Source organism: Pleuronectes platessa, chromosome 13, assembly GCF_947347685.1.
Source record: "Pleuronectes platessa chromosome 13, fPlePla1.1, whole genome shotgun sequence".
In the NCBI taxonomy this organism is placed as follows: domain Eukaryota; kingdom Metazoa; phylum Chordata; class Actinopteri; order Pleuronectiformes; family Pleuronectidae; genus Pleuronectes; species Pleuronectes platessa.
This window is the reverse complement of record NC_070638.1, coordinates 670,675-694,593: the sequence shown is the minus strand read 5'-3', so window position 1 is coordinate 694,593 and position 23,919 is coordinate 670,675. Positions and strand designations below refer to the sequence as shown.

General features: G+C 47.3%; 2 protein-coding genes across 4 annotated transcripts in view; both read right to left on the bottom strand.

The window, feature by feature from the left end:
- Positions 1–4,666, bottom strand: part of lamc1 (laminin, gamma 1) — a 34,095-nt gene extending 29,429 nt beyond the window's left edge. Inside the window, exon 1 of the mRNA XM_053438329.1 lies at positions 4,040–4,666. Coding sequence (XP_053294304.1) covers positions 4,040–4,412 — 373 coding nt within the window. The 5' untranslated portion in view covers positions 4,413–4,666. The remainder of the gene's footprint in view (positions 1–4,039) is intronic.
- A 1,427-nt stretch (positions 4,667–6,093) lies between these two features.
- Positions 6,094–22,875, bottom strand: dhx9 (DEAH (Asp-Glu-Ala-His) box helicase 9). 3 transcript variants are annotated; one of them, XM_053437798.1, is made up of 28 exons: positions 22,004–22,875; positions 20,647–20,810; positions 20,211–20,366; positions 17,076–17,184; positions 16,533–16,705; positions 16,084–16,232; positions 14,308–14,354; positions 14,013–14,149; positions 13,735–13,824; positions 13,493–13,654; positions 13,188–13,265; positions 12,740–12,931; positions 12,391–12,532; positions 12,055–12,137; positions 11,803–11,959; positions 11,510–11,607; positions 11,086–11,299; positions 10,836–10,930; positions 10,264–10,337; positions 9,907–10,059; positions 9,659–9,819; positions 8,992–9,103; positions 8,751–8,912; positions 7,549–7,676; positions 7,244–7,473; positions 7,049–7,164; positions 6,764–6,976; positions 6,094–6,669 (listed from the first exon to the last, which is right to left on the bottom strand). In XM_053437798.1, the coding sequence occupies exons 2-28, from the start codon at positions 20,755–20,757 to the stop codon at positions 6,348–6,350; spliced, it is 3,864 nt and encodes a 1,287-aa protein (XP_053293773.1). In that variant the 5' UTR covers positions 20,758–20,810; positions 22,004–22,875; the 3' UTR covers positions 6,094–6,347. The 3 variants fall into 3 exon arrangements, with proteins under 3 accessions (XP_053293773.1, XP_053293774.1, XP_053293775.1); XM_053437799.1 differs by lacking the exons at positions 16,533–16,705; positions 17,076–17,184; positions 20,211–20,366; positions 20,647–20,810; positions 22,004–22,875 and adding an exon at positions 14,443–14,545 and having other exon boundaries at positions 16,084–16,117; XM_053437800.1 differs by lacking the exons at positions 16,084–16,232; positions 16,533–16,705; positions 17,076–17,184; ... (1 more) ...; positions 20,647–20,810; positions 22,004–22,875 and adding exons at positions 14,443–14,545; positions 15,492–15,961.
- Positions 22,876–23,919: the final 1,044 nt, after the last annotated feature.

Below are 23,919 nucleotides of genomic sequence, written 5' to 3'. Positions count from 1 at the left end.
TATTTTCACAAATGTTGTGATTCAATGATTTTTGTATCTGTAACTGGCTCATTAATTAACAAAGATTAATCTATTCTCAGTTTTCATGAAGCTCAAGTGTGATTTAAAAAGGAAGAGGAGCAGCGGTGACCCTGAACGCACCACGGGCCTTTTAATTAAAACACAGCGACAGGAATGTTGAGTGAGTTCGAACGCAGAGTAAACACAGGAAGAGAAGAGCCTGTGTGTTGTGTCAGCAGCTGCACCTTCACCTGGGTGTTAACGTGTGTGTGTGTGTGTGTGTGTGTGTTAAGCTTCACTGTAAACCTCCAGGTTTTTTAAGGAAACATGGGAAAGCTGTATTCTCCCATTGCTTCAGGCTCCGCCCCTCCCCCGGTTGGAGACGGAGCGGAGACGTTTTCAAGAGCCCGGCTCAGGAAGAGGGTTAAAGGTCACGTGATCCTGATCTGGGGTTTCAACAGTTTATGTTTTGTAAAGAATTCAAGTAACAAAAACTGACGATCAAGTGATGAAGCTCTAATCGATGAATAAGTTCAGATTAAAAGTGGCAGAGTGAGAACTCGTCTGCTGCGTTCACGGAAGAAACAGACAAAGAGGCGTCGGCCTCCAGCCCCCGATGTCCAGATAGGACCCCCCCCCCCTGTTTGATGTGTTCAGCTCTGGAGAAAACTTGATTTCCTGAACCCAGCTCCAGACCTGAAGGTGGCGGCGAGCAGGAAGTCACTTTGTCTGGAGAAGGACTCGTTTGTCTTTTATACAAAATGAAACTTCGACTGGTGTCAGATTGAAAACCTGGTGAACGTGGTGAAAGGAGAAGTCACTGATCCTCTGAGTCCAACTCACTGAGCTCACTCCTCTCGTCCGACTGAAGAAACGAGGTGAGTGACCTTGACCTGCAGACTGGAGGCTCCAGGGTCACCCTGAACGCATCATGATTGGACCTCGCTGAGCGGCTTCCTGTCTTAGGGCCCGACCGCCATCACTGACCTCCATCTTTGTTTAGAGAAGCCAAACAAGTCCAGACTGATGAGTGGTCCTTCACCTGACCCTCTGATTGGTCTGTGAGTTCCTGCCCCGCCGCCATGATGGATCATGTTAAAGAAACGCTGCCCCCCCGTTTGTTACGAACTACCTCCTCTCCTGTGAAGAGGCTCTGAGGGCTGTGATAAATATAAAGTGGCCCCCGGGGGCCTCAGGTAAAACTGCCTTTGAGCTCTGAGATGACAACATGTGACAGGACAGTGTCTCCACCTGCTGCTTTGCTCACTTGACCACGCCCCCTTCAGCCGCCATCTTTACAAGTTTGAAAATATGTGGAAAAACAAGGAGAGAGAGAGAAGTGCATTGTGGGAAAAAAATGTCTCTCTCCGACCTCCGTTTAGACCGACCAGCTGTTGTAAATTATACCAATCAGAGAGAGGGGGGGGCATCTGGTGCGGACTCATTGTTTAGCATCTGAGGAATGAGCTCAGCGTGGGAAACTGGGATGTGCACAGCTGGGACACACACACACACACACACACACACACACACACACACACACACACACACACACACACACACACACACACACACACACACACACACACACACACACACACACACACACACACACACACACACACACACACACACACACAGTTAGTATAGGTCACATTCACAAATCACAGTTTGTCTCATGGGCTTCAACAAGGTGAGACAGGAGGACAGAGAAGGTAGAGACACCAGAGACATCTGAGTCTTTACAGCCTCGAGACAGATGAAGACACACACCCCCCCCCGGTGGAGGTAACAACAGTTGTGTTACTGACGTGAAGCATCACGTTGATTCTTAATGAATGTTTCATACACTTCAGAGCCCCCCCCCCCCACCAGAAGGTTTTCTTCTTTGTGGGTCTTTTCATGTCCCCACCCCCCCGACTGTGAGATCAGGCCTGGACACGCAGCAGCACTTCAAACAGAGACGAGCAGCTCGACACTGAACCAGTTCCCTGAGATGAGACTCCACACGGGCTCAACGATGAGACAACACGTCTGCTACATGTGTCACACTTCACCGTCACACGTCTGCAACACGGCTAAACCTTCACCTCCATGATGTCATTGGCTAAAGATCTGTTCCTGATTTCAATCAACTTCTTTTGACTGAAGTAACTGCACGAGTTTCTGCTGATGATAAAGATCCAGTTCAGAAGGAAACGGTTTGTGTTGTTATGTCTGATTCACACTTTGATCCTGAACGTCTGAAAACTCTTAATATTGTTTATGTTCAATCAACTTTTACGATATCACATCTCTGGTGGAGCTGAAACTGAAAGATGAACTAAAATAGATTCTGATTCGGTGTCTGAGTGGATTTCACAGTGAACCAATCAAACCGACTGAAGACTCCGGGCGATGAAGAGTCATCTTCTCTTCACTGCATCTCTGTTGTTTCTCAAATGTCCACGACGGCGTTAAACATCGTTCTTCAAATCGTCCATCAGAGACTAATGTCACCGGGAAACTTCATCTTTGAACAAACAGCACGACTACATTACCCACAATCCTCCAAGATGACATCAGAACATCTGAGGCTTTTTACAAAGTTCACTGGACACAAAACAAGTTCTCTTTTCTCCTTTACAGTCGTTTTTTAAATTAAACAGATTCAACATTCGGCTGCTTCCTCCGACGGCCGCCGGGTTTCAAAAGAAGAGCTTGAGTTGTGTTAGAAGAAAGGTTCGACTTTACACACGTGAGATCTGAAGAACAAAGAACGAGGCCTGAGCTCTAATTACGAAGCAAACAGCGAAGCCACAAAGAGCACGGCCGGGGGGGGGGTATGGCCCGGGGGGGTGAAAACACAGTGTGTAATCAGAAGCATTTGATTAGAGCAGGAGCACCTGAGGCGGCTCCAGCAGCAGTGACTCAACACTCAGGAATCTCTGTTAGAAACAGGCCGCGCTGCAGAAATAGACAGGTATTTTTAAAAGGCCGAGTCGGAGCCACATGAAGAAGACATCTGATTGGTCGCTCGGTGTCCGAGGGGACGTCTTCTCCTGCCGGGTTCTGTCCCACCAGAGGTCCTCACTTCACTGTCCTTTCACTTATTGATCAAAACTGTTTTATTCTGATCAATTATCTGAGATTAAACTCAGGAGAGTTCAAACCTTCAGGGTCACTACATCCACACCTGATTCAGATCGAATCACAAACTCATGAACATCAGTTTAATAAACTCCATCAGTCAGAAATCAAGAAAATGTTTTAAAAGTTTCTGTCTCACAACGTTAAAGAAGGAGTGGAAACATTTTCTGGATCTGCACCAGACACACAAAACATCTTCAGCAGGTTAACTGGTGATCTGTGAACTAACCTGTGAACTAACCTGTGAACTAACCTGTGAACTAGCTGGTTAACTAACTGGTTAACTAACTGGTTAACTAACCTGTGAATTAACCGTTAGATAAACCGTTAACTAACCGATGTCTTCCTGAGCTTCAACCACGTCTTCATTTAAAAACAATTCTTCTGTAAACTTTGTCTAATCTGTAGAAAAGTGAAACTAGACACAGACGCCTTGTCCCTCATCGTCTTCTGAGACAGACAGAGAGACAGACAGGTAGAGACAGACAGGTAGAGACAGACAGACAGAGAGAGAGATGTAGAGACGGAGACATTTCAAGGTTTACCAGATGTTCAGATGTTTTGATGAGTTCCGAAAAAGCAGGTTCACACTGATCACAACAAATCGCGCGCGGGACACACACGCACGCACACACACAAATAAATCAAATTGTGTTAGTATAGGTCACATTCACAAATCACAGTTTGTCTCATGGCCTTTAACGAGGTGAGACAGGAGGACAGAGAAGGTAGAGACCTCAGAGACAGACACACAAACACAAACACACACAGCCAGCTCCGCGTTCTACTGATTTAACAACAGGTTCATGTGCAGCTTTGAAGCTGGGTCCAGGAACCAGTGGAGTTGTGTGTGTGGTTGGACCAGTGGAACCAGCGGGACGGGGCCGGTGGACCTGCGGGGCTCACTTACCGAGGTGCAGGGTGAGGTTGATGGAGCTCGGGTACTGGATCCCCGCCAGCATGGTCTGGCTCTGCCACCAGGTGGTGTCCTGCTGGTTGTTGTAGTCGGTCAGGTCCGCGGCGGTGTGCTGGTTCCGCGGGTCCTGGTGGTCGCAGATGTGGCAGGACTTGGTGACCCCGGTGGCCCCGGTCTGGACGCAGTACTCCTCGGGCGGGGAGCCGCAGGTGTTGGTCGCCACCACCGTCACGTTGAAAGCCGCGTTCACGAACTCGGGCATGCAGCGCTGCGGTCCGCCCCGCTCGTCCGAACACTCGTCCATGGCGCCGCGGACACACACCGCCACCCAGCTCCAGGCCACCACGGCCCGGATCCAGCTCTGCATTCTGTCGGTCCTCCTCCGGATCTCTGCCAGGCTCCGACGAGAACTTTCCCCAACTCACACAAAGTTTGCGGTAACTTCACCGACACGCTTCCGAGGACTCGGGGGGTGAGAACAGGAAGGTTGTCCAGCGGCGGGTTGTCTCTGCTCCAGGCCGCGTCTCGAGGCTCGTGTCCCGGCTGCGCTGTGCGGTGTGAGGGTCTCTGGACTCGGGCCTCAACTCTTTGTGTCCGCCGCCATTCACCAACTGCACAGGAAGAGACTGCGCCCTGCGAGCTACTGCGCAGCCGCAGCACGGGAACAGCCGACAGGGGCCGGGCCGGGGGGGGGGGCGAGGAACAGCCGAGAGGGGCCGGGCCGGGGGGGGGGGGGGGGGGGGGGGGGGCGAGAGGACCCGAGAGGACCCGAGGGGACCCGAGAGGGGCCGGGGGGGGGGGCCGAGAGTGGCCGAGGGGACCCGAGTGGGGCCGCAGTTTAAAGCTGAAGCAGGAGGTGTATTTCCAGGCGAATCAGATCGTGGACGTCACACTCAGTTTCCACTCGGGCCCTTTGGCCTTCATCAAACATCTGGATCAGAACGGGTTTGTTCGTTCACACAATCAGCTGTGATTAGATCTGCATCTTCTTCAGAGAAGGTCAAAGGTCAAACAGGGCTCTCACCTGACTGACTGAAGGTCACTGACTCTTGTTCTGCTCCTGAGCTTCATCTTCTTTTCATCAGACACATTCTGGATGTTTGATCAAATAAAACTTTGTCAGGAATGTTGTGGAAATGTTTTGAAGAACATTCTGATGATGTGATTAAAACCTTATTTTTAAAGAATCACTTTCTACCTCTAAACATTTGTATGACTGCTTCATAATCACAGAAATGGACAAAATAAAAAGTGCAAAAAAACCTGGATGTTAATTAAGTTTATTTATAAAATGTATAGACGGTAAAATCGATTAAAAAACAGGAAAAAAAATACATAACTTCATTTACAACAAAACAGGAACTTTAAACTGCTGAGAATGATTCAGTCTTTGTTTTCATGGAAATCAAATTAACTGGAGTTGAATTGAGGATTTTTAAAGTTCAAACTCTCAAAGAGTAAAAACATATAAACATATTTGCACAGTTTCAATCAATGAATAATAATTCAATAACACAGTTTCCTCTGGAGCTTCAGGTACCTGATTGTTTTTAAATAAGAAACTGTGAGGGGCTGATTCTGATCTCACTGATGAACATTCACACACAAATGACACAAACAATCACAATCAGAGTGATTCAGGGGTTTGAGGCCCCTGAGGGTCAAGGGCCAACATCTTCCAACACAAGTAAAACGGCTCTGTAGTTAGAGACACAGGTCAGGTGGCGCCTCCTGCTGGCGGCCTGCACCCATGACAAGCACCGAATTAACGAGAATCTCAAGAAGTTCACATTTAAATGAAAAACAAACTTAATGAGCCACCGAAGCAAACTGATGAGTTCCTGAGCTCCACCTAACCCACCTCCTCTGCACCTCCTCTGCACCTCCTCTGCACCTCCTCTTCACCTCCTCTTCACCTCTGCTTGTCGAACCCTGAACCTGGACCTGGACCCGGGTCCGGACTGGAGCAGAGTTTGGTTCTGATGTTCAGTTCCATCTTTATTCTAATTGATTTGGTTGATGAAGAAAGAACTGAAGCAACAATCAGCTTCACATGTTAAATGTTTATTGACGTTTCCAACAGGTTATCAAACATCAAACAGGATTCACCACACGGACACGCAGAGATCAAACAGAAGCTCCGAACAACAAACACGTGTTCTACAGATTCTACATGTTCCTGAAGGTCGACTCCATCAACCTCCACTTCCTCAGATCTCAGCTGAGAAGAAGCTCCGGAGAAAGACTCCTACCTGGTTCCTGACATCATCATCACCAATGATGTCACTGTGATGTCAGGACTTTAATAACCTCCTCTGTATCCTCCTCCTCCTCCCCCTCCTCCTCCTCCCCCTCCTCCTCCTCCTCTATAAGCCCCTCCTCCCCCATATCCACCACCTCCCCTGTACCCCCCTCCTCCCCCTCTGTATCCCCCCCCACCCTGGTATCCACCTCCTCCACCTCTGTATCCACCCCCGCCTGCATATCCACCACCTCCCCTGTATCCTCCTCCCCCTCCTCTGTAACCCCCTCCTCCCCCTGCGTATCCTCCCCCCCTGTAGCCTCCTCCTCCTCCTCCTCCATCGAAGCGTCCCATCTTTGGAGGTCGAGGACCGTCTCCCATCCTGAGCAGAGACCGAGAGCCTGAGATCAGCTTCGTTGAAAACTACAAAACATCACAAAACATGTGTGTGTGTGTGTGTGTGTGTGTGTGTGTACCTGTGTGTGTAGGTGTGTGTGTTGCTCATCAGGTTGAGTCCGGCGGCGGTGGGTTTGGACACGTGTCTGATGACGTTGATCAGCTTCTCGTTGCTCGGATCCATCTGTCTGATGAAATCTGGCTCTTTGGTCACTTCCACCACCAGCGCCTCCAGAGCGGCGCGCAGGGCCACGATGGCTCCGCCCACCTCGTGAGGGATCCGCAGTTTGATCCTGGACACACAACAGTGTGAGTCTCGGTCTGTGTTCACGTGTGTGTGTGTGTGTGGTTGTGTCGCCCCTCACCAGTCGTCCAGTTCCAGGATCTGTCCGTCGGAGCTGATCTTCTTGCAGGCGAACAGCAGCAGCTGCAGTGGACTGACCAGGGTCATCCCTTTAGCCGAGATCGCTCGGGTTCGAATCTGACGCACACACAACAGACTTTGAGTTTCCACAGCGACACACAAACGGTCCACAAAAAGCTCGTCATGGGAGTTTTACCTTCTCGCTGAAGACGAAGAAGGGCGAGGGGTAGGTCATGTCGTGGCTGCTGAAGGGACAGTTGACGGAGGACTTGTGGATGAGGGCGTTGCGCCCCTCGGTGGTCAGGATCTTCCTCTTCTCCTTGTGGTAGCAGACGTTGGGGTAGGAGCCGAAGGTCAGCAGGGAAATGACCACGTCCAGGTTGTTGTCCGGTCCCACCGTGTTGAACAGCTGCGTCAGCAGAGACTCTGAGGGGAGGAGGCGGAGCTTGAATCCTTGTCACCTGAACACAGACCTGAGTCATCAGTGGTGCGTTCAAGTACCTTCAGGGAATCCGGAGTTGACCAGGATCTCCTTCAGCTGGACTTTAGCCTCCCAGGTCATCCTCAGGGTCGACATGTTCAGACGTTTGTGTTCACAGAAACGAATCTCCGCCTCCTCGCCGTTAATCCTGAGGAACAGACGCAGGTCAAAGCCACGCCCCTTTCACTGACAGCATTTTACTGTTATACAACAACCTCTGACCTGCAGCCGACAAGTTCTGAGGAAGATTTGGACCAATCACTGGTTCTTTCCAGTGAATGAACCGTTAAACCACACTAAGGTCTCCTTACCTGTCCCCCTACATGTCCCGCTACCTGTCCCGCTACCTGTCCCACTACATGTCCCCTTACATGTCCCCTTACCTGTCCCCCTACATGTCCCCCTACATGTCCCCCTACATGTCCCCGTACATGTCCCGCTACCTGTCCCACTACCTGTCCCCCTACATGTCCCCCTACATGTCCCCCTACATGTCCCCCTACATGTCCCGCTACCTGTCCCACTACATGTCCCCGTACATGTCCCCCTACCTGTCCCACTACATGTCCCCGTACATGTCCCGCTACATGTCCCCGTACATGTCCCGCTACATGTCCCCGTACATGTCCCCGTACCTGTCCCCCTACATGTCCCCCTACATGTCCCCTTACATGTCCCGCTACATGTCCCACTACATGTCCCCCTACATGTCCCGCTACATGTCCCCTTACATGTCCCACTACATGTCCCCTTACCTGTCCCCCTACATGTCCCCCTACATGTCCCACTACATGTCCCCCTACATGTCCCACTACATGTCCCCTTACCTGTCCCCCTACATGTCCCCCTACATGTCCCACTACATGTCCCCCTACATGTCCCACTACATGTCCCCTTACCTGTCCCCCTACATGTCCCCTTACCTGTCCCCCTACATGTCCCCCTACATGTCCCACTACATGTCCCGCTACATGTCCCCGTACATGTCCCCTTACCTGTCCCACTACATGTCCCACTACATGTCCCACTACAGGAACAAGTGACTTCAGTCAATAATATCCTCATCAACACAAATTAATTATAAACAGAAACTAAAATATCCAGAATATAACGAAATTTATATTAAATTAAAAAGAAATAATAATAATTTCTGACACAATATAAAATGGCTTTTATATTCAGAGAGAAACTATTCTGCAGTAAACATGGATGTGTCTTCTACCGGACTTCGTCCCAGGCCTGGAAGACGGACAGCAGCGCCACGTGGTCAGAGAACCGGGAGCCGGTGAAGTTCCTGTGGACGAAGCCGAGACGCTTCCCCTCGCTGATGAACGGCTCCTGGAAACAGGAAGCAGCTGAGATGGTGCACATCGCGTCCCCAACGCTGGAGGGAGACAGAAAGACACGTCACTGACTCCGCCCACTAACAGACAGGCCGTCGGCTGATTGGTCGAGACACTGACTGAAAGATGCATCCCATGATCATCATCTTCCCCAGACGAGGCTCGATGGGGAGTCGAGCCAGGATCCGTCCCAGAGGAGTCAGCTCGTCATTCACGTCCAGAGCGTCCAGCTCTGAAACACACACAGGAGTCATATTCAATCATATTACACTTCACACACACAGGAGTCATATTCTATCATATTACACTTCACACACACAGGAGTCATATTCAATCATATTAGACTTCACACACACAGGAGTCATATTCAATCATATTACACTACACACACACAGGAGTCATATTCTATCATATTTCACTACACACACACAGGAATCATATTCTATCATATTACACTTCACACACACAGGAGTCATATTCTATCATATTACACTTCACACACACAGGAGTCATATTCTATCATATTACACTTCACACACACAGGAGTCATATTCAATCATATTAGACTTCACACACACAGGAATCATATTCAATCATATTACACTTCACACACACAGGAGTCATATTCAATCATATTAGACTTCACACACACAGGAATCATATTCAATCATATTACACTTCACACACACAGGAGTCATATTCTATCATATTTCACTACACACACACAGGAATCATATTCTATCATATTAGATACATCAGATCTATAACACGTGATCTGGTCTCGTACCCTTCAGAGTGTGTTCGGCCTCGATGACGGCGTCCAGCGGCGGCGGCTCGATGGCCTTGGACAGGAAGTGACCGATGGCTCCGAGTCTCAGCAGCTTGATGCTCAGGGCGACTTCGTGCAGCGGCGTCCTGAAGATCTCTGCCGTCATGTGAGTCTCGAGCCTGCAGAGACACGACACCCGAAATCCTGACTGGACTGAATCTGAGCAGCTCGGCCGGAGGTCGGAGGTCGGAGGTCGAGGTTCTTACCTGTCGAACCGAGCGTGGCTGCAGAGGTGGAAGCAGAACCCGGCTCGGACCCGCCCCGCCCGACCCTTCCTCTGCTCCAGGTTGGTCTTGGACGCCCAGACGGTGGCGTAGTTGGTCATGTTGTTGTGGGAGGTGAAGAGCTTCACCTTCTGTCTGTGGACACACAATCACAAGGTCAGCACAGCCAGACGACCTTTGACCTGCAACGCAACCTGATGCACACACGACAACACACACACACACACACACACACACACACACACACACACACACACACACACACACACACACACACACACACACACACACACACACACACACACACACACACACACACACACACACACACACACTTACTTGCAGGAGTCAATGACGTAGACGACATCGTTGATGGTGATACTGGTCTCTGCGATGTTTGTGGACAGAATCACCTGAGACACCCGGACACAGATTATTAAAACAGTCTCACCTGTGAACCAAATCCAATTCATCTGCTCTGATCAGATTTCTTTGAACCAAATTTTATATAATTTACTTTAATCTGATCTAATAATGGAATTTTGAACTTCCTCCCCGTGAGCATGAACTGTGACAGTTGGTGACCGGTGTCCCCTCCATCGGTTCAATCTACAGAAGAAGAGGAAGGAAGTGGAAGAAGTCCTTCCCAACAGAGAGAACAACTCTCCACTGTGAGCTGCTGGTTGCTGTGGACTCGGCCACATGGGGGCGCTGACGCACACTCAGAGCCACGGCTGCTGGAAACCATCAACATCCACAGTTCGTCCATAACTACATGTGACGTGTTTCACTTGAGATTTAATCAAAACTGATCGGTTTGTGCTGTCACAGTTCTGTGTCTGAAAACAAAGTGATGTTGAAGAGACGCTGAGTTTGAATCAAACTAAAAAAGAGATTCTGTGATCCCTCACCTTGGTGATGTCATCGGGCACCGGGTCGAACACCCTCCTCTGCTCCTCCCGGGGGATCTGCGAGTGGAGCGGCAGGATCCGGTACCGGTTACTACCTGCAGACAACATGCATCCATTCATTAATCACTGGCAATATCTCAACACCTTTCAGCCGGACTCGGATCAGAATCTGATCTCATTAGCTTTACCAGGGACGTGACATTGTTAAAGGGTTTGTATCAGTGGTTCTCAGACGTGAGGTGACGCGTACCAAAGTGCGGGTTGGACTCCAGGTGTCTCTGCATGGAGCAGATGAGGTTCCAGCCGGGCAGGAACACGAGCACGGCCCCGTTCACCTGCAGCGTCTCGATGTACTTGAGCAGAGCTTCCACCAGCTCGAAGGACGTCTCCTTCTCGTTGATCTGAGCCATGGACTGCTTGGTCTCCGCGGTGTACTCAGGTCCACAGATCACATTACAGTTGGTCTGCACACAGGGAAGTTCACCAGCTCCACACGGATACTGACACACAATCAACACAAACTCCACCGCTCCACATACTGAGTCACAAACAGCTTTCATATTCCAAATATTTCCTCTTCATATTTCTACAATGGAAGGAAGTGGAGCCGGTCTATAAAGACGGTGAGTATGGATTGTCTTTATATAGAGTTGCTGATATCAGAAGCTTCTTACGTCCTCGTCTCCTCCCTCTTCGTCTTTATCTTTCTTCTTTCTGTCCATCGGTGGAGGAACGAAGTTCGTCATCTGGATACAATCCTCCAGGAAATACTCTGCCGACAAAGAACCAACGTGAATCAAGCAAAACTCCAAAAGCCAAATGTTTTTTATAGAAATTAAAAGCTTCACTAAACGATAACAAATCCAACAGAGTCCGTTTCAAAGTGTAGTTGTGAAGACCTCTGGACCTTGAATGGTTCATGCTTCAGAGAGGAGCTGTGTCACAGGAAGTGGGACGGCCGCTCTACCTTGAACAGCGAAGGTTCGTCCGAACACCTCGATGACGGGACAGTTGAAGAAGTACTCTCTGAACATGGAGGTGTCGATGGTGGCCGACATGAGGACCACCCGGACCTGAGGGTAGGCCTGGACCACGTCTCTGAGGACCACCAACAGGAAGTCCGTCTGCACACACACACACACACAGGCGGGTGGGGGGGGGGTGGGGGGTCAGGTTATGTTCCACCAGCAGTTAATAAATGGTTAATAAATGAACTCACGTTGATGTCTCGCTCGTGGATCTCATCCACGATCACGTGGCTGATGCCTCTGATTCCAGCTTCCAGCTTCCGCAGCAGAACACCTGCAACGACATGCGTGTCACATACGTGTCACTGAAACACGCCTGTACTGTCATCCCTCTACAATAAAACAATATATGATGTTTTATAATAATTCTATAATATGAAGTAAATAGACACTTTCTGTGAAGTATTGCTCTGATTTTTTTGAAATGTTGTGGTTGCTGCTTCATTCATCGTTAGCAGGAGTTTCACGAGGATCACGTGGTTTTGATCTGGTGTGACATCGGTTCTGTGAAAGACACGTGAACGTACCGACGGTGCAGAAGAGGACGCTGGCGTGAGGCCGGGGGAGGACGGACTCGAAGCGGACACTGTAGCCGCAGCTCTTCCCCAGATCCTCCCCCCGCTCGAAGGCGACTCTCTCTGCCACCGACACGGCGCTGATCCGTCTGGGCTGCGGAGGAAAGACACTCGACTTCAGAACAAACACGTTAACGCTCACCTGACCATGATGTCATAACTGAAAGTCTCCATGACTCCTCCGTAAATCACAGACCTGCAAACGTTTGATCAGACGTATTTCTATCTCCAGGAGTAACTGGATCCTGAAGATGTTTCAGGTCTCATTCAAAAGGCTTCTTCAGTTCAGGTTCAGTTTTACCTGGGTGACCACGATGTTGCAGTCGGAGGCCTGGGCTCCCTTGATGAAGCGGTCCAGGATGTACTGAGGAACCTGAGTGGTCTTCCCGCAGCCCGTGGCTCCTCTGATGATCACCACGGGGTTGTCGGCGATGGCGTCCAGGATCTCCTTCTCGAACTGTTTGACAGGCAGCTGCTCGCGCTGCAGCAGGATCTGAAGCATAGTTTCAGTTTCTCTTATTTTCTCTTAAAACAACAATAACCTTTCAAACAACCTCAGGAATTCAGCTTCTACACTAAAACACATGGTTTTTAAAACTGAATTTAGTTTTAAGACTTAATATCATTATTAAATCAGTCAACACAATTCTTTGGTCTGTGTTCAGCTCTCATCCTGTTTCATTAAACCCAGACACGTCAACTTATTAAATATGAATAATATGAACTAAAGGAGGATCGACTCCACTGACCTGGTGCAGGTTCTCGTCCTGTTTCAGTTGGAACATCAGCTCTTCATGCAGCTCGCCACTGATCTGCTCCGGCGTGCACTGAGAGTAATTCATGACATCACACAGGTGCTTTACTTTCAAGCTGTTTTCAGACTCTGAGTTTGTGTTTCACATCTGAAGAAGTAACAGGAGATCGTCCGGCTTCTCAGAGAAGATCCAAATCAAACATGTCAACTGATGAAATCTTAATAAATCAAGTTGATGAAACAGATGAAATACACATATTCAGAGTTCTCAGGGGTTTTTAAGTTAGAAAACAAGCTCACAAATGCCAGCGGTCCTTCGTCGATGTTGCTGCTGGTCCAGGGGTTCCAGTTGACCTGAGGTGGAGACCAGGGAACAACACCGGCTCCGATCTGCCGCTGCGACGGCTCGAAAGTCGCCATCTTCCCCTGAACCAGAGACACGGGTTGGCTGGGGTCTGCAGGCTGGACAGGATGAGCCAGGTTAGCATGATCCGCTCAGTGGGCTGTGTGCCTGTGAGCTCAGTGGTAGGTGTGGGACTTACTGGTGGCGGGATGAGGACTCCCAGCTCCTGGACCACACTGGCCAGCTGCTGCTGAAGTTCTGGAGGCACATTGACATCATACGGCGCCAACTGGACACAACCACACAGGACAACACAACCACGCAGGACAACACAACCACACAGGACAACACAACCACACAGGACAACACAACCACACAGGACAACACAACCACACAGGACAACACAAACACGGTTAGGTTTTCTGGTGGACTGAACTTCCCTCAGTCTCTCCTCTGGAAGCAGCCGAGCTGACGTACAGTTTCTCCTTCCTTCTTCTTGGAGACTCCGGAGTAGGCCTCCACCACGCCCAGATGATACAGCTGCCGGATCAGAGACAGAGCGCAGGACTGAGCCGCCAGCTTCTTGTTGGAGCCGTGTTCTCGAGCCGGGATTCCTGCAGAACAGACAGTGACACGAGCAGCTGCTTGATAAACAATATTAGATCCTCTGCAGAAATGATTGATTCATATTATTGTTCGATTCAGATCAACATCTGCAAAGAAGAAAACAGATTTCACATCATCCTTAAAAGTATTTGTTGGAGCGTCTTACTTCTGCCGAGCTGTTTCACAAACAGCTGCATCTCTGCGATGAAGCTCCTGCAGAGACAAACATCACATCTTCACTTCCTCTGAGCTTTTCAAACTAAAAGCTGTGAATAAAACTTCACGTGAAGCGATGACTCACCTGCCGTGTTCTCAGGAGGAAGCCTGTATGTTTTTCTGCCAGACTTGTGATATTAAATAAAACACCAGCTTAGTGTCTGTTTTTTTCCCGGCGGCTCTCGGCCCTGCGGTGAACAGTGACACCAGAAATCACAACCAGGCTCCACTGAGCTGCGAGCTGACCCATGGGACAGCGTTAGTTCACCTAACACGGCCCCATGTCTTCTTCAGGGTGGTTGTGAGCTCCGGTGTCACCGGAGTCTCTACAGCTCACCAGCTGAATGTGTGCACCAGGACATTCAACAGCCACAAACCTCTGCCCATCACTTTGAACCTGAACACCATCATCTACAATCAACCGTCTCAAAATGAGAAGCATTTTTTAATATTTATTTTGTAAACTAAAGACACAGTTGAATTTAAAAGTGATGTTGTTACGGGGGGGGGGGGGGGGGCTAGAATCTCCTGTTTCCAGCTTTTTAAGATTTAATACTTTTTATTTCTTTAAATGTTTTAATTCTAAATTCAGATAAACCTCTCCAAAAAGTGAAGCCAAAACCTCTGGATCGCCCCCTGGTGGCTGGCAGCAGTTTAGGTTTCTCTCATTGTAGGTCGTTTAAGTTTGGTTTAAATTAGGTATAGAGAAGTCATGATTGGTTGAGAGCGTGTATGTGGGCGGGACCTCGATAACAGGCATGGCTCCACTCCACTGACGACAAGATGGCCGCATTATCGGTCACTGAGCATCTTTATATACAGTCACTGATCATCTTTATATACAGTCACTGATCATCTTTATATACAGCCTATGATCTGTTTAGTAAAAGCTCTTTAAGGTGCATTAATGTGATGGAAGAAGCTTCATAAATAAACTTCCTGACAGTTGAATTTTGAGAAATATACTTTTTCATTTAAACTAGGGTTTAGTGTAATGATAATTAATCATATTAACTTGGGAGCAGGGATTATGAGTGAGTTTCTTCTGGGGTCAGAAGAATCTTATCAAAGTGATCCGACTCAAACTTGGTCTTTGATTGTTCTTATTCCACCGACATCGCTCAGGGAACTCACTTCCTCTGAAACAAAGGGAGACGCTGATTTGATGAAACCAGGTTTTGCTGTGACGGGACCAGAAGGTTTGTGAAGAGATAAATGAGCTGGTGTGCGTCTCCTGCTCTGCACCAACAGCTCAGATCAGACAGTGAGATCCCTCAGGTGTCTCCAACACACTCTGCAGGTCTCTGGGGTTACAGCAGTCCAGCAGAAAAACATACAGTGGCACCCGGAACACAGAGCGTGGGATTCTCTAACTTTCTCACACACAAACACTTCACATACAACTTTTTTCAGACATGAACTGAACCATTGACGGTTCATGTCTGAAAAACATTTTTATGACTGGGCTGATAGATTTTATTGACATATGAAAACGTCTGGAACAAAATAGATAAATCAAAGAAGAAGATGAAAAACCAAAAGAAAAGCAGGATAATTATTCTCTGTGGAACCACATGAACAGTTCTGGTGTGAGCTGAGAGAACCTCACAACAGTTGCTCTTCTCTCATTCTTTCATCATGACTAAATATGTAAAACAACAAATAATAATAATAATCTGCTATATATTTGCTCTTGGCCTTGAAGACTGAGTTTTCTGATTCAGACCTGTTGTGGTCCGGTCCCACTTGGCTGTATTTATACTCAGCACTGGTTTTCTCCTTCTGGAAGAACTGGTTCAGACGGGCCTTGGCGTTCTCCAGGGTCCAGTTCCCGTGAAGGTTAGCGTTCAGGTCCACCTCCTCCGACTCCAGAGTCTAGGAAAACGAGAAGGCACTGATGGATTAATTAAACTCTAAGTTTTGTGTCTGTGGAATTTCTTTGACATAAAATGTATTTGTGGTGAGAAACAGATTCTTTCCAAAAGTGAATTCTGAGACGTCAGGCTGTAAGACGACCAGGAAGAAGTTTAAGACTTTTTATGAGCATTATAAAAGAACCTTCAGACCTTTGTCCAGAAGAACAGAAGTGAAGCCGAGTGAACTTCAGGCCGAGGTTCTCGTTGTTTCTTTCATTTCAGACTTTGTGACACTGTGGGAAATCGGAGGAGGACGTACCGCCTGAGCTTCCTGTTCGTCTCTCTTGGCGTAGTACTCCTTCAGGTTGGCACCCCGGTCCCACTGAGCTCCTGCTCCTCCTCCTCCTCCTCTTCCCCCCCACCCGGAGCTCCCTCCTCCTGAGTAGCCCAGTCCAGTCACTCCTGGAACCGGTCCGCTGCTGCAGCGCTCCTCTGAACCCAGGGAAAGAAGACAAAGTCCAACCCTGATTGAGATTAGCTTGTTTTAATAAATAGCTACTTTTAATTTGATTGACAATTGAGAAAATAAACTGAGACTGTTGTGTGCATGAGTACAGGGTGACCCCCCCCGGGTGCTACTGACGGGAAGTGTTACTGACGGGAAGTGTTACTGACAGGAAGTGTTACTGACGGGAACTGCTACTGACAGGAAGTGTTACTGACGGGAAGTGTTACTGACGGGAAGTGCTACTGACGGGAAGTGTTACTGACGGGAAGTGTTACTGACGGGAACTGCTACTGACAGGAAGTGTATGTAGACCATCATCATCTACCCCCGAACCCCTAGAATGAGTCCTGTTACCGTGCTCAGCTTTCACCACGAGGTGGGGGGGCAGCGGCCCACTGGGGGGGAGGGCTCCGAAGGCGCCGGTTCCTCCTCCGTCCGGCTCATCACACACCGGAGCGCTCACCTACAGACACAACACTCACTGTCACTGACTGACATCAGGAAGTGATGAGGCTGTCAGCTCCTGGTTATTGATGAGTTGATCAGTTTACAATTATCCATCCCCATTGTGATAATCAAAGTGATAGCTGAAATATTTTATTAAAGAGAGTCTGCTAGATAAAGACTCATTATTAGTATTATTATTAGTATCTTAGCTCTATAGATCAAATACAACACGATCTATAAGACTGTCCAGTGTTCCCATAGAATGAATTCAATTTATGGCAGAAATGAGGTGAACAACGCAAAGATTAGACGGACAAAAGAGTGACAGGTTGACAGAAGAGTGACAGGTTGACAGACAGAAGAGTGACAGGTTGACAGAAGAGTGACAGGTAGACAGAAGAGTGACATGTAGACAGAAGAGTGACAGGTAGACAGAAGAGTGACAGGTAGACAGAAGAGTGACAGGTAGACAGACAGAAGAGTGACAGGTAGACAGAAGAGTGACAGGTTGACAGACAGAAGAGTGACAGGTAGACAGAAGAGTGACATGTAGACAGAAGAGTGACAGGTAGACAGAAGAGTGACAGGTTGACAGACAGAAGAGTGACAGGTAGACAGAAGAGTGACATGTAGACAGAAGAGTGACAGGTAGACAGAAGAGTGACATGTAGACAGAAGAGTGACAGGTAGACAGAAGAGTGACAGGTAGACAGACAGAAGAGTGACAGGTTGACAGACAGAAGAGTGACAGGTTGACAGAAGAGTGACAGGTAGACAGAAGAGTGACAGGTAGACAGAAGAGTGACAGGTAGACAGACAGAAGAGTGACAGGTAGACAGAAGAGTGACATGTAGACAGAAGAGTGACAGGTAGACAGAAGAGTGACAGGTTGACAGACAGAAGAGTGACAGGTTGACAGACAGAAGAGTGACAGGTTGACAGAAGAGTGACAGGTAGACAGAAGAGTGACAGGTAGACAGAAGAGTGACAGGTAGACAGACAGAAGAGTGACAGGTAGACAGAAGAGTGACAGGTTGACAGACAGAAGAGTGACAGGTAGACAGAAGAGTGACAGGTTGACAGACAGAAGAGTGACAGGTAGACAGAAGAGTGACATGTAGACAGAAGAGTGACAGGTAGACAGAAGAGTGACATGTAGACAGAAGAGTGACAGGTAGACAGAAGAGTGACATGTAGACAGAAGAGTGACATGTAGACAGAAGAGTGACAGGTAGACAGAAGAGTGACAGGTAGACAGACAGAAGAGTGACAGGTAGACAGAAGAGTGACAGGTAGACAGACAGAAGAGTGACAGGTAGACAGAAGAGTGACAGGTTGACAGACAGAAGAGTGACAGGTAGACAGAAGAGTGACAGGTTGACAGACAGAAGAGTGACAGGTAGACAGAAGAGTGACAGGTAGACAGAAGAGTGACAGGTAGACAGAAGAGTGACAGGTAGACAGAAGAGTGACAGGTAGACAGAAGAGTGACATGTAGACAGAAGAGTGACAGGTAGACAGAAGAGTGACATGTAGACAGAAGAGTGACAGGTAGACAGACAGAAGAGTGACAGGTAGACAGAAGAGTGACAGGTAGACAGAAGAGTGACAGGTAGACAGACAGAAGAGTGACAGGTAGACAGAAGAGTGACAGGTTGACAGACAGAAGAGTGACAGGTAGACAGAAGAGTGACAGGTAGACAGACAGAAGAGTGACAGGTAGACAGAAGAGTGACAGGTTGACAGACAGAAGAGTGACAGGTAGACAGAAGAGTGACAGGTTGACAGACAGAAGAGTGACAGGTAGACAGAAGAGTGACAGGTAGACAGAAGAGTGACAGGTAGACAGAAGAGTGACAGGTAGACAGAAGAGTGACAGGTAGACAGACAGAAGAGTGACAGGTAGACAGAAGAGTGACAGGTAGACAGAAGAGTGACAGGTAGACAGACAGAAGAGTGACAGGTAGACAGAAGAGTGACAGGTAGACAGAAGAGTGACAGGTAGACAGAAGAGTGACAGGTAGACAGAAGAGTGACAGGTTGACAGACAGAAGAGTGACAGGTAGACAGAAGAGTGACAGGTAGACAGAAGAGTGACAGGTAGACAGAAGAGTGACAGGTAGACAGAAGAGTGACAGGTAGACAGACAGAAGAGTGACAGGTAGACAGAAGAGTGACAGGTAGACAGAAGAGTGACAGGTAGACAGAAGAGTGACAGGTTGACAGACAGAAGAGTGACAGGTAGACAGAAGAGTGACAGGTAGACAGACAGAAGAGTGACATGTAGACAGAAGAGTGACAGGTAGACAGAAGAGTGACAGGTAGACAGAAGAGTGACAGGTAGACAGACAGAAGAGTGACAGGTAGACAGAAGAGTGACAGGTAGACAGAAGAGTGACATGTAGACAGAAGAGTGACAGGTTGACAGACAGAAGAGTGACATGTAGACAGAAGAGTGACAGGTAGACAGAAGAGTGACATGTAGACAGAAGAGTGACAGGTAGACAGACAGAAGAGTGACAGGTAGACAGAAGAGTGACAGGTAGACAGAAGAGTGACAGGTAGACAGACAGAAGAGTGACAGGTAGACAGAAGAGTGACAGGTTGACAGACAGAAGAGTGACAGGTAGACAGAAGAGTGACAGGTAAGTTCTCTTGTGAGAGAAAAAACTGCATTGATGTCACAACTGAAGCTGGAACCATGAAGTCTGACTGTCTGCGTGGACAGTAACAGTGTCACGGATCATAGTCAATCACATTTATTGATTGTTTTATTTTGTATATGGAGGAAGTGAGCATGTGGTGGTGCGACAGCATGAGAGAGAGCCTGCTTCATCTAGAGCTGCACACACCATGTTTGAGATCGCTTAGGTCATTATGAGACATGTAAAAACAAAGAAACAGGAAACTATCAGAATAAAAGAGCAGGATGTTGACAGCTGACATCTCTGGACCTGCTGATTATTAAAACCCCTTCAGGAAGTCGAAGCCACTTCTTATATCTTTGTTTCCTTCTCATCGTTCCCTGAAAAATGAAAGCACCTGTAATGCACTGACGCCCACGGACGGGACCTCTGCTGCGCTCATTTCCCCGAGTCGCACCAGGTAGTTGACAAAGTCCCTGGCAGCGTTGGTCTGAGCGTCCTTCTTGTTTGTGGAGTTTCCCATCCCCATGTAGTTGAATCCATCGACTTTCACCTGGACCGACGAGAGTTCAGAGTCAGACAGAATCAACACAGTTAAGCTGTTTTCAGACATGAGCTCCAGAAGTAGTCTAGAATATTTGGGTCCAGACTTTCTCCAGAGTTTGTCTTCACATGTGAGGAGTCAGCAGGAGCTTGTCCGGGTCAGACGCATTCACAACAAGCCATCGACTCAGATATTTGTGTTTTCACATATGTGGAGAACTTCAGGAGAAGCTCCAGAGTTCAGTGCAGATCTGAGAGCAGCTTTCAAGAGGTCACAACACAAAACTCACCTCACACATGAACTTCTGCCTGTTTTTGTTCCCCGCTGCTCGGATGTCATAGACGGGAGTCAGCTTCTTTTTCCCGCACCAGGCATACAGGAAGTTCTTGATGTCCGCCATGGTGGACTGAGGATGGGGGGGGGGGGCGTTTCCTGCTCTGTTGATCCCTGAATCTGTAAAATACAATATTACACAACAAACTTCAAAAGAGGCACAGGAACCACCATGATCCAAACAGAAACTACATGTGTCTTCACTTCATCATGTGTGTTGAGTGAATGTGTTCAACCACATGACAGTACTAGGAGTTGTGAATGATGATTGGTTCTGGTTCCTGAAAGTGACAACACAACACACAACTTTTTTTACTGCCACAAATCAACAAAAGACAAACTGTGGTCACCAAACTTCACACGTTGTCAGAATCTGTCATCGTGACCGACTCCGGGAATAAACTGGACCTGGAAACTCTCCAGAGGAGCTTCAGGTGGAAAAAGGACCAGAGGCTCCTTCAACAATAGATTATTTACTGTATCCTGGTATTATTCATCTATCTATCTATCTATCTATCTATCTATCTATCATCCATCCCTCTATCTATCTATCCATCTATCATCCATCCCTCTATCCATCTGATTCCATTTAATATAAACCATATTGATATTATATATCATTTATACAATAATATTTTCTTTTGCACACTCTGTCTACATATTCTTACACTCATAGTATATTATATTATCTATTGTATAGTTAAATACTTATATTTATACCTCTACTATATATCATATCGTATTATATCACTGTCTAACAATAACATTACCATCATATCATCAGTACTATTACCATCATCTTGCCACTGCACCTTATCTACCTATTTATCTTGTGCTTCTGTTTTTTATTCTTTCTACCTCAATATTTTTATTTTATTTTATTCTATTGTATTGTATTTTATTGTATTCAAATATACCGGCTGCTATGACGATTTAATTTCCCTTCGGGGATGAATAAAGTAATCTATCTATCATCCATTTATCCATCCCTCTATCTATCTATCTATCTATCTATCTATCTATCTATCTATCATCCATCCATCCATCCCTCTATCCATCCCTCTATCTTTCCAGATAGCAGCTAGCAGCTAGCAGCTAACCCCAGGGGGACCTTGCCTGTGTCGGACCCGGTCCCCGCGCCCCCGTTAGCGGGGAACTAGCTCCTCCCTGAAGCTCGTGGTCGCGTTAGCAGAAAGCTCCTGTTAGCTCCAGTAGATAAAGATACAGTTAGCTAGTGGAGAAAGTTAGGTAACTAACCAGCGCAGGTAACTAACTCATTATTACTACTAGTTACTGGTTATTCTCTTACTCACAGTCAGAACATCAAGAAGAGAGATGGACCAGACTTCCGCAATGAAACACGCCGCTGATTCGTTATCGATGTCAACAGTTAGCGACCGGGCCTCTGATTGGTGAGCATCAAATACGAAGCGTGATGATTGGTTAGAATTAGGAAATCATATGTGGGAAAACCAATCAGAGGCAGGGAGGGGCGGGTCTTTGGGGAAATTACTTATTGGTTAGAAAATAGGTTTTCAGACACAGCAGCGACCTCAGCTGGCCTGGAGACAAACTATTATTACATTACATTATGACCAGGGGACGGCCAAAGTTTATCCTCTCTTCTTTTTCTCTTCTTTTACTCCTTCTCTTTTATTACGGCTCTTTTATTCCTTCTCTCCATCTACTTTTTCTGTATTATTTCTTCTCTTCTTTTATTCCTTCTCTTTTACTTCTTCTCTTTTATTTCCTCTATTCTTTTACTCCTTCTCTTTTGCTTCTTCTCTTTTACTTCTTCTCTTTTACTTCTTCTCTTTTATTTCGGCTCTTTTATTCCTTCTCTCATCTACTTTTTCTGTATTATTTATTGTCTTCTTCTACTTCTTCTCTTTATTTCCTCTCTTCTTTATCTTCTTCTCTTTTATTTCTTCTCTTCTTTTCTTTTTTCTCTTTTCTTTCTTCTCTTTGACTTCTTCCTCTTCTTTTTTGTAAAGTGTTGCATTTTTTGAAACATGCCCCTGAACCTCGAAGCCCCTCCGTATAGTTTCACTGTCTGTGGTGGATGTTCAGGGGTAAACAGCGCTGCAGCAGAATCCAACACAATTGAAGTAACTGGTGACTCCTTCTTCAAATGTAAGATACAAACACGCCTCCTGTGACGTCATCAAGTGTCGGCAAGCCTGGACATTCAAACTCCAGTGGAAACTGAGTCAATTAATCAAGATGTTAGTCTGACATCACAGGAGCAGGATGGAGGCGTGTCCTGTTTTCAGCTGATGAAATAAGTCGGACATGTTGAGACGACTGATACAAAGATCGTGTTAAATTTGAATCCTGGGTCCAGTGAATTTAATTGTGCTTTCATGGGAGGATGTTTCAGGAACAACACTATAAACCTGTAACCACCACCAATGTGTTTTCTAGTATTTACACTGACGGGTCAGGAACAGTCGATCTCAATCCTGATGGGACGAAACATCATGTCTGAGCTCCTGGTAAATGTTAGAGGTCAGAGGTCAGCTTGGTTGGCCAAGGTCATGAAATGGTCCTGGTTAGTAAAAAAGTCCTATAAAGATAGTCTGTGTGTGTGTGTCTGTGTGAGGGTGTGTGTGTGTGTGTGTGTGTGTGTGTGTGTGTGTGTGTGTGTCTATCAGCTTCAGTCAGATTCAGAGGAAACGAGGAAATGCTCGCTGATGTTTCATCACACAGACGCCAACAACTAAACTAACTTTCATCATCCTGTCAGACTGAAGACAACACCCCCCTTATCTGGCAGGGAGGAGTGAATGTGTGTGTGTGAGTGTGTGTGTGTGTGTGTGTGTGTGTCTGTGTGTGTGTGTGTCTGTGTGAGTGTGCGTGATATTTCATTTGTTTTGCAGAAAATGTCATTTTTCTGTCAGTTGGATAAAACACGTGCTCATGACGCTACGTACACAAATACAAATGTTGTTATTTTCAGTAAATATGTGATAAACTGAACATATACGTGATCAAATATACATGTTTGTAGCTCGAGGAGAAAATAGGAGGATGGAGAGAGGGATGAAAACAAAGTCTGGAGGCAAAGAAAGACAAATGATGTGAGAAGAGATAAAACAGAGACAGACGGACGCTGGAGAGACATTAAGGAACGAGTGCAGACAGACAGAGAGACAGTTTCAGATCCACAGACAGATAGAGGGAAGAAAAAAAGAAAGAGAGGGAGGGGGAGAGGAGGAGGAGTCAGGGA

What these genes read in the sequence shown, in the direction of transcription:
- dhx9 (XM_053437798.1), bottom strand. Translation starts at nt 20,757, where the DNA reads ATGGCGGACATCAAGAACTTCCTGTATGCCTGGTGCGGGAAAAAGAAG. An exon ending in GGCCGAACACACTCTGAAGG is followed by an intron (nt 9,104 to 9,658) that starts GTACGAGACCAG and finishes TGTGTGTTTCAG; the next exon opens with AGCTGGACGCTCTGGACGTG. An exon ending in CAACTCCGGATTCCCTGAAG is followed by an intron (nt 7,474 to 7,548) that starts GTACTTGAACGC and finishes TCCTCCCCTCAG; the next exon opens with AGTCTCTGCTGACGCAGCTG.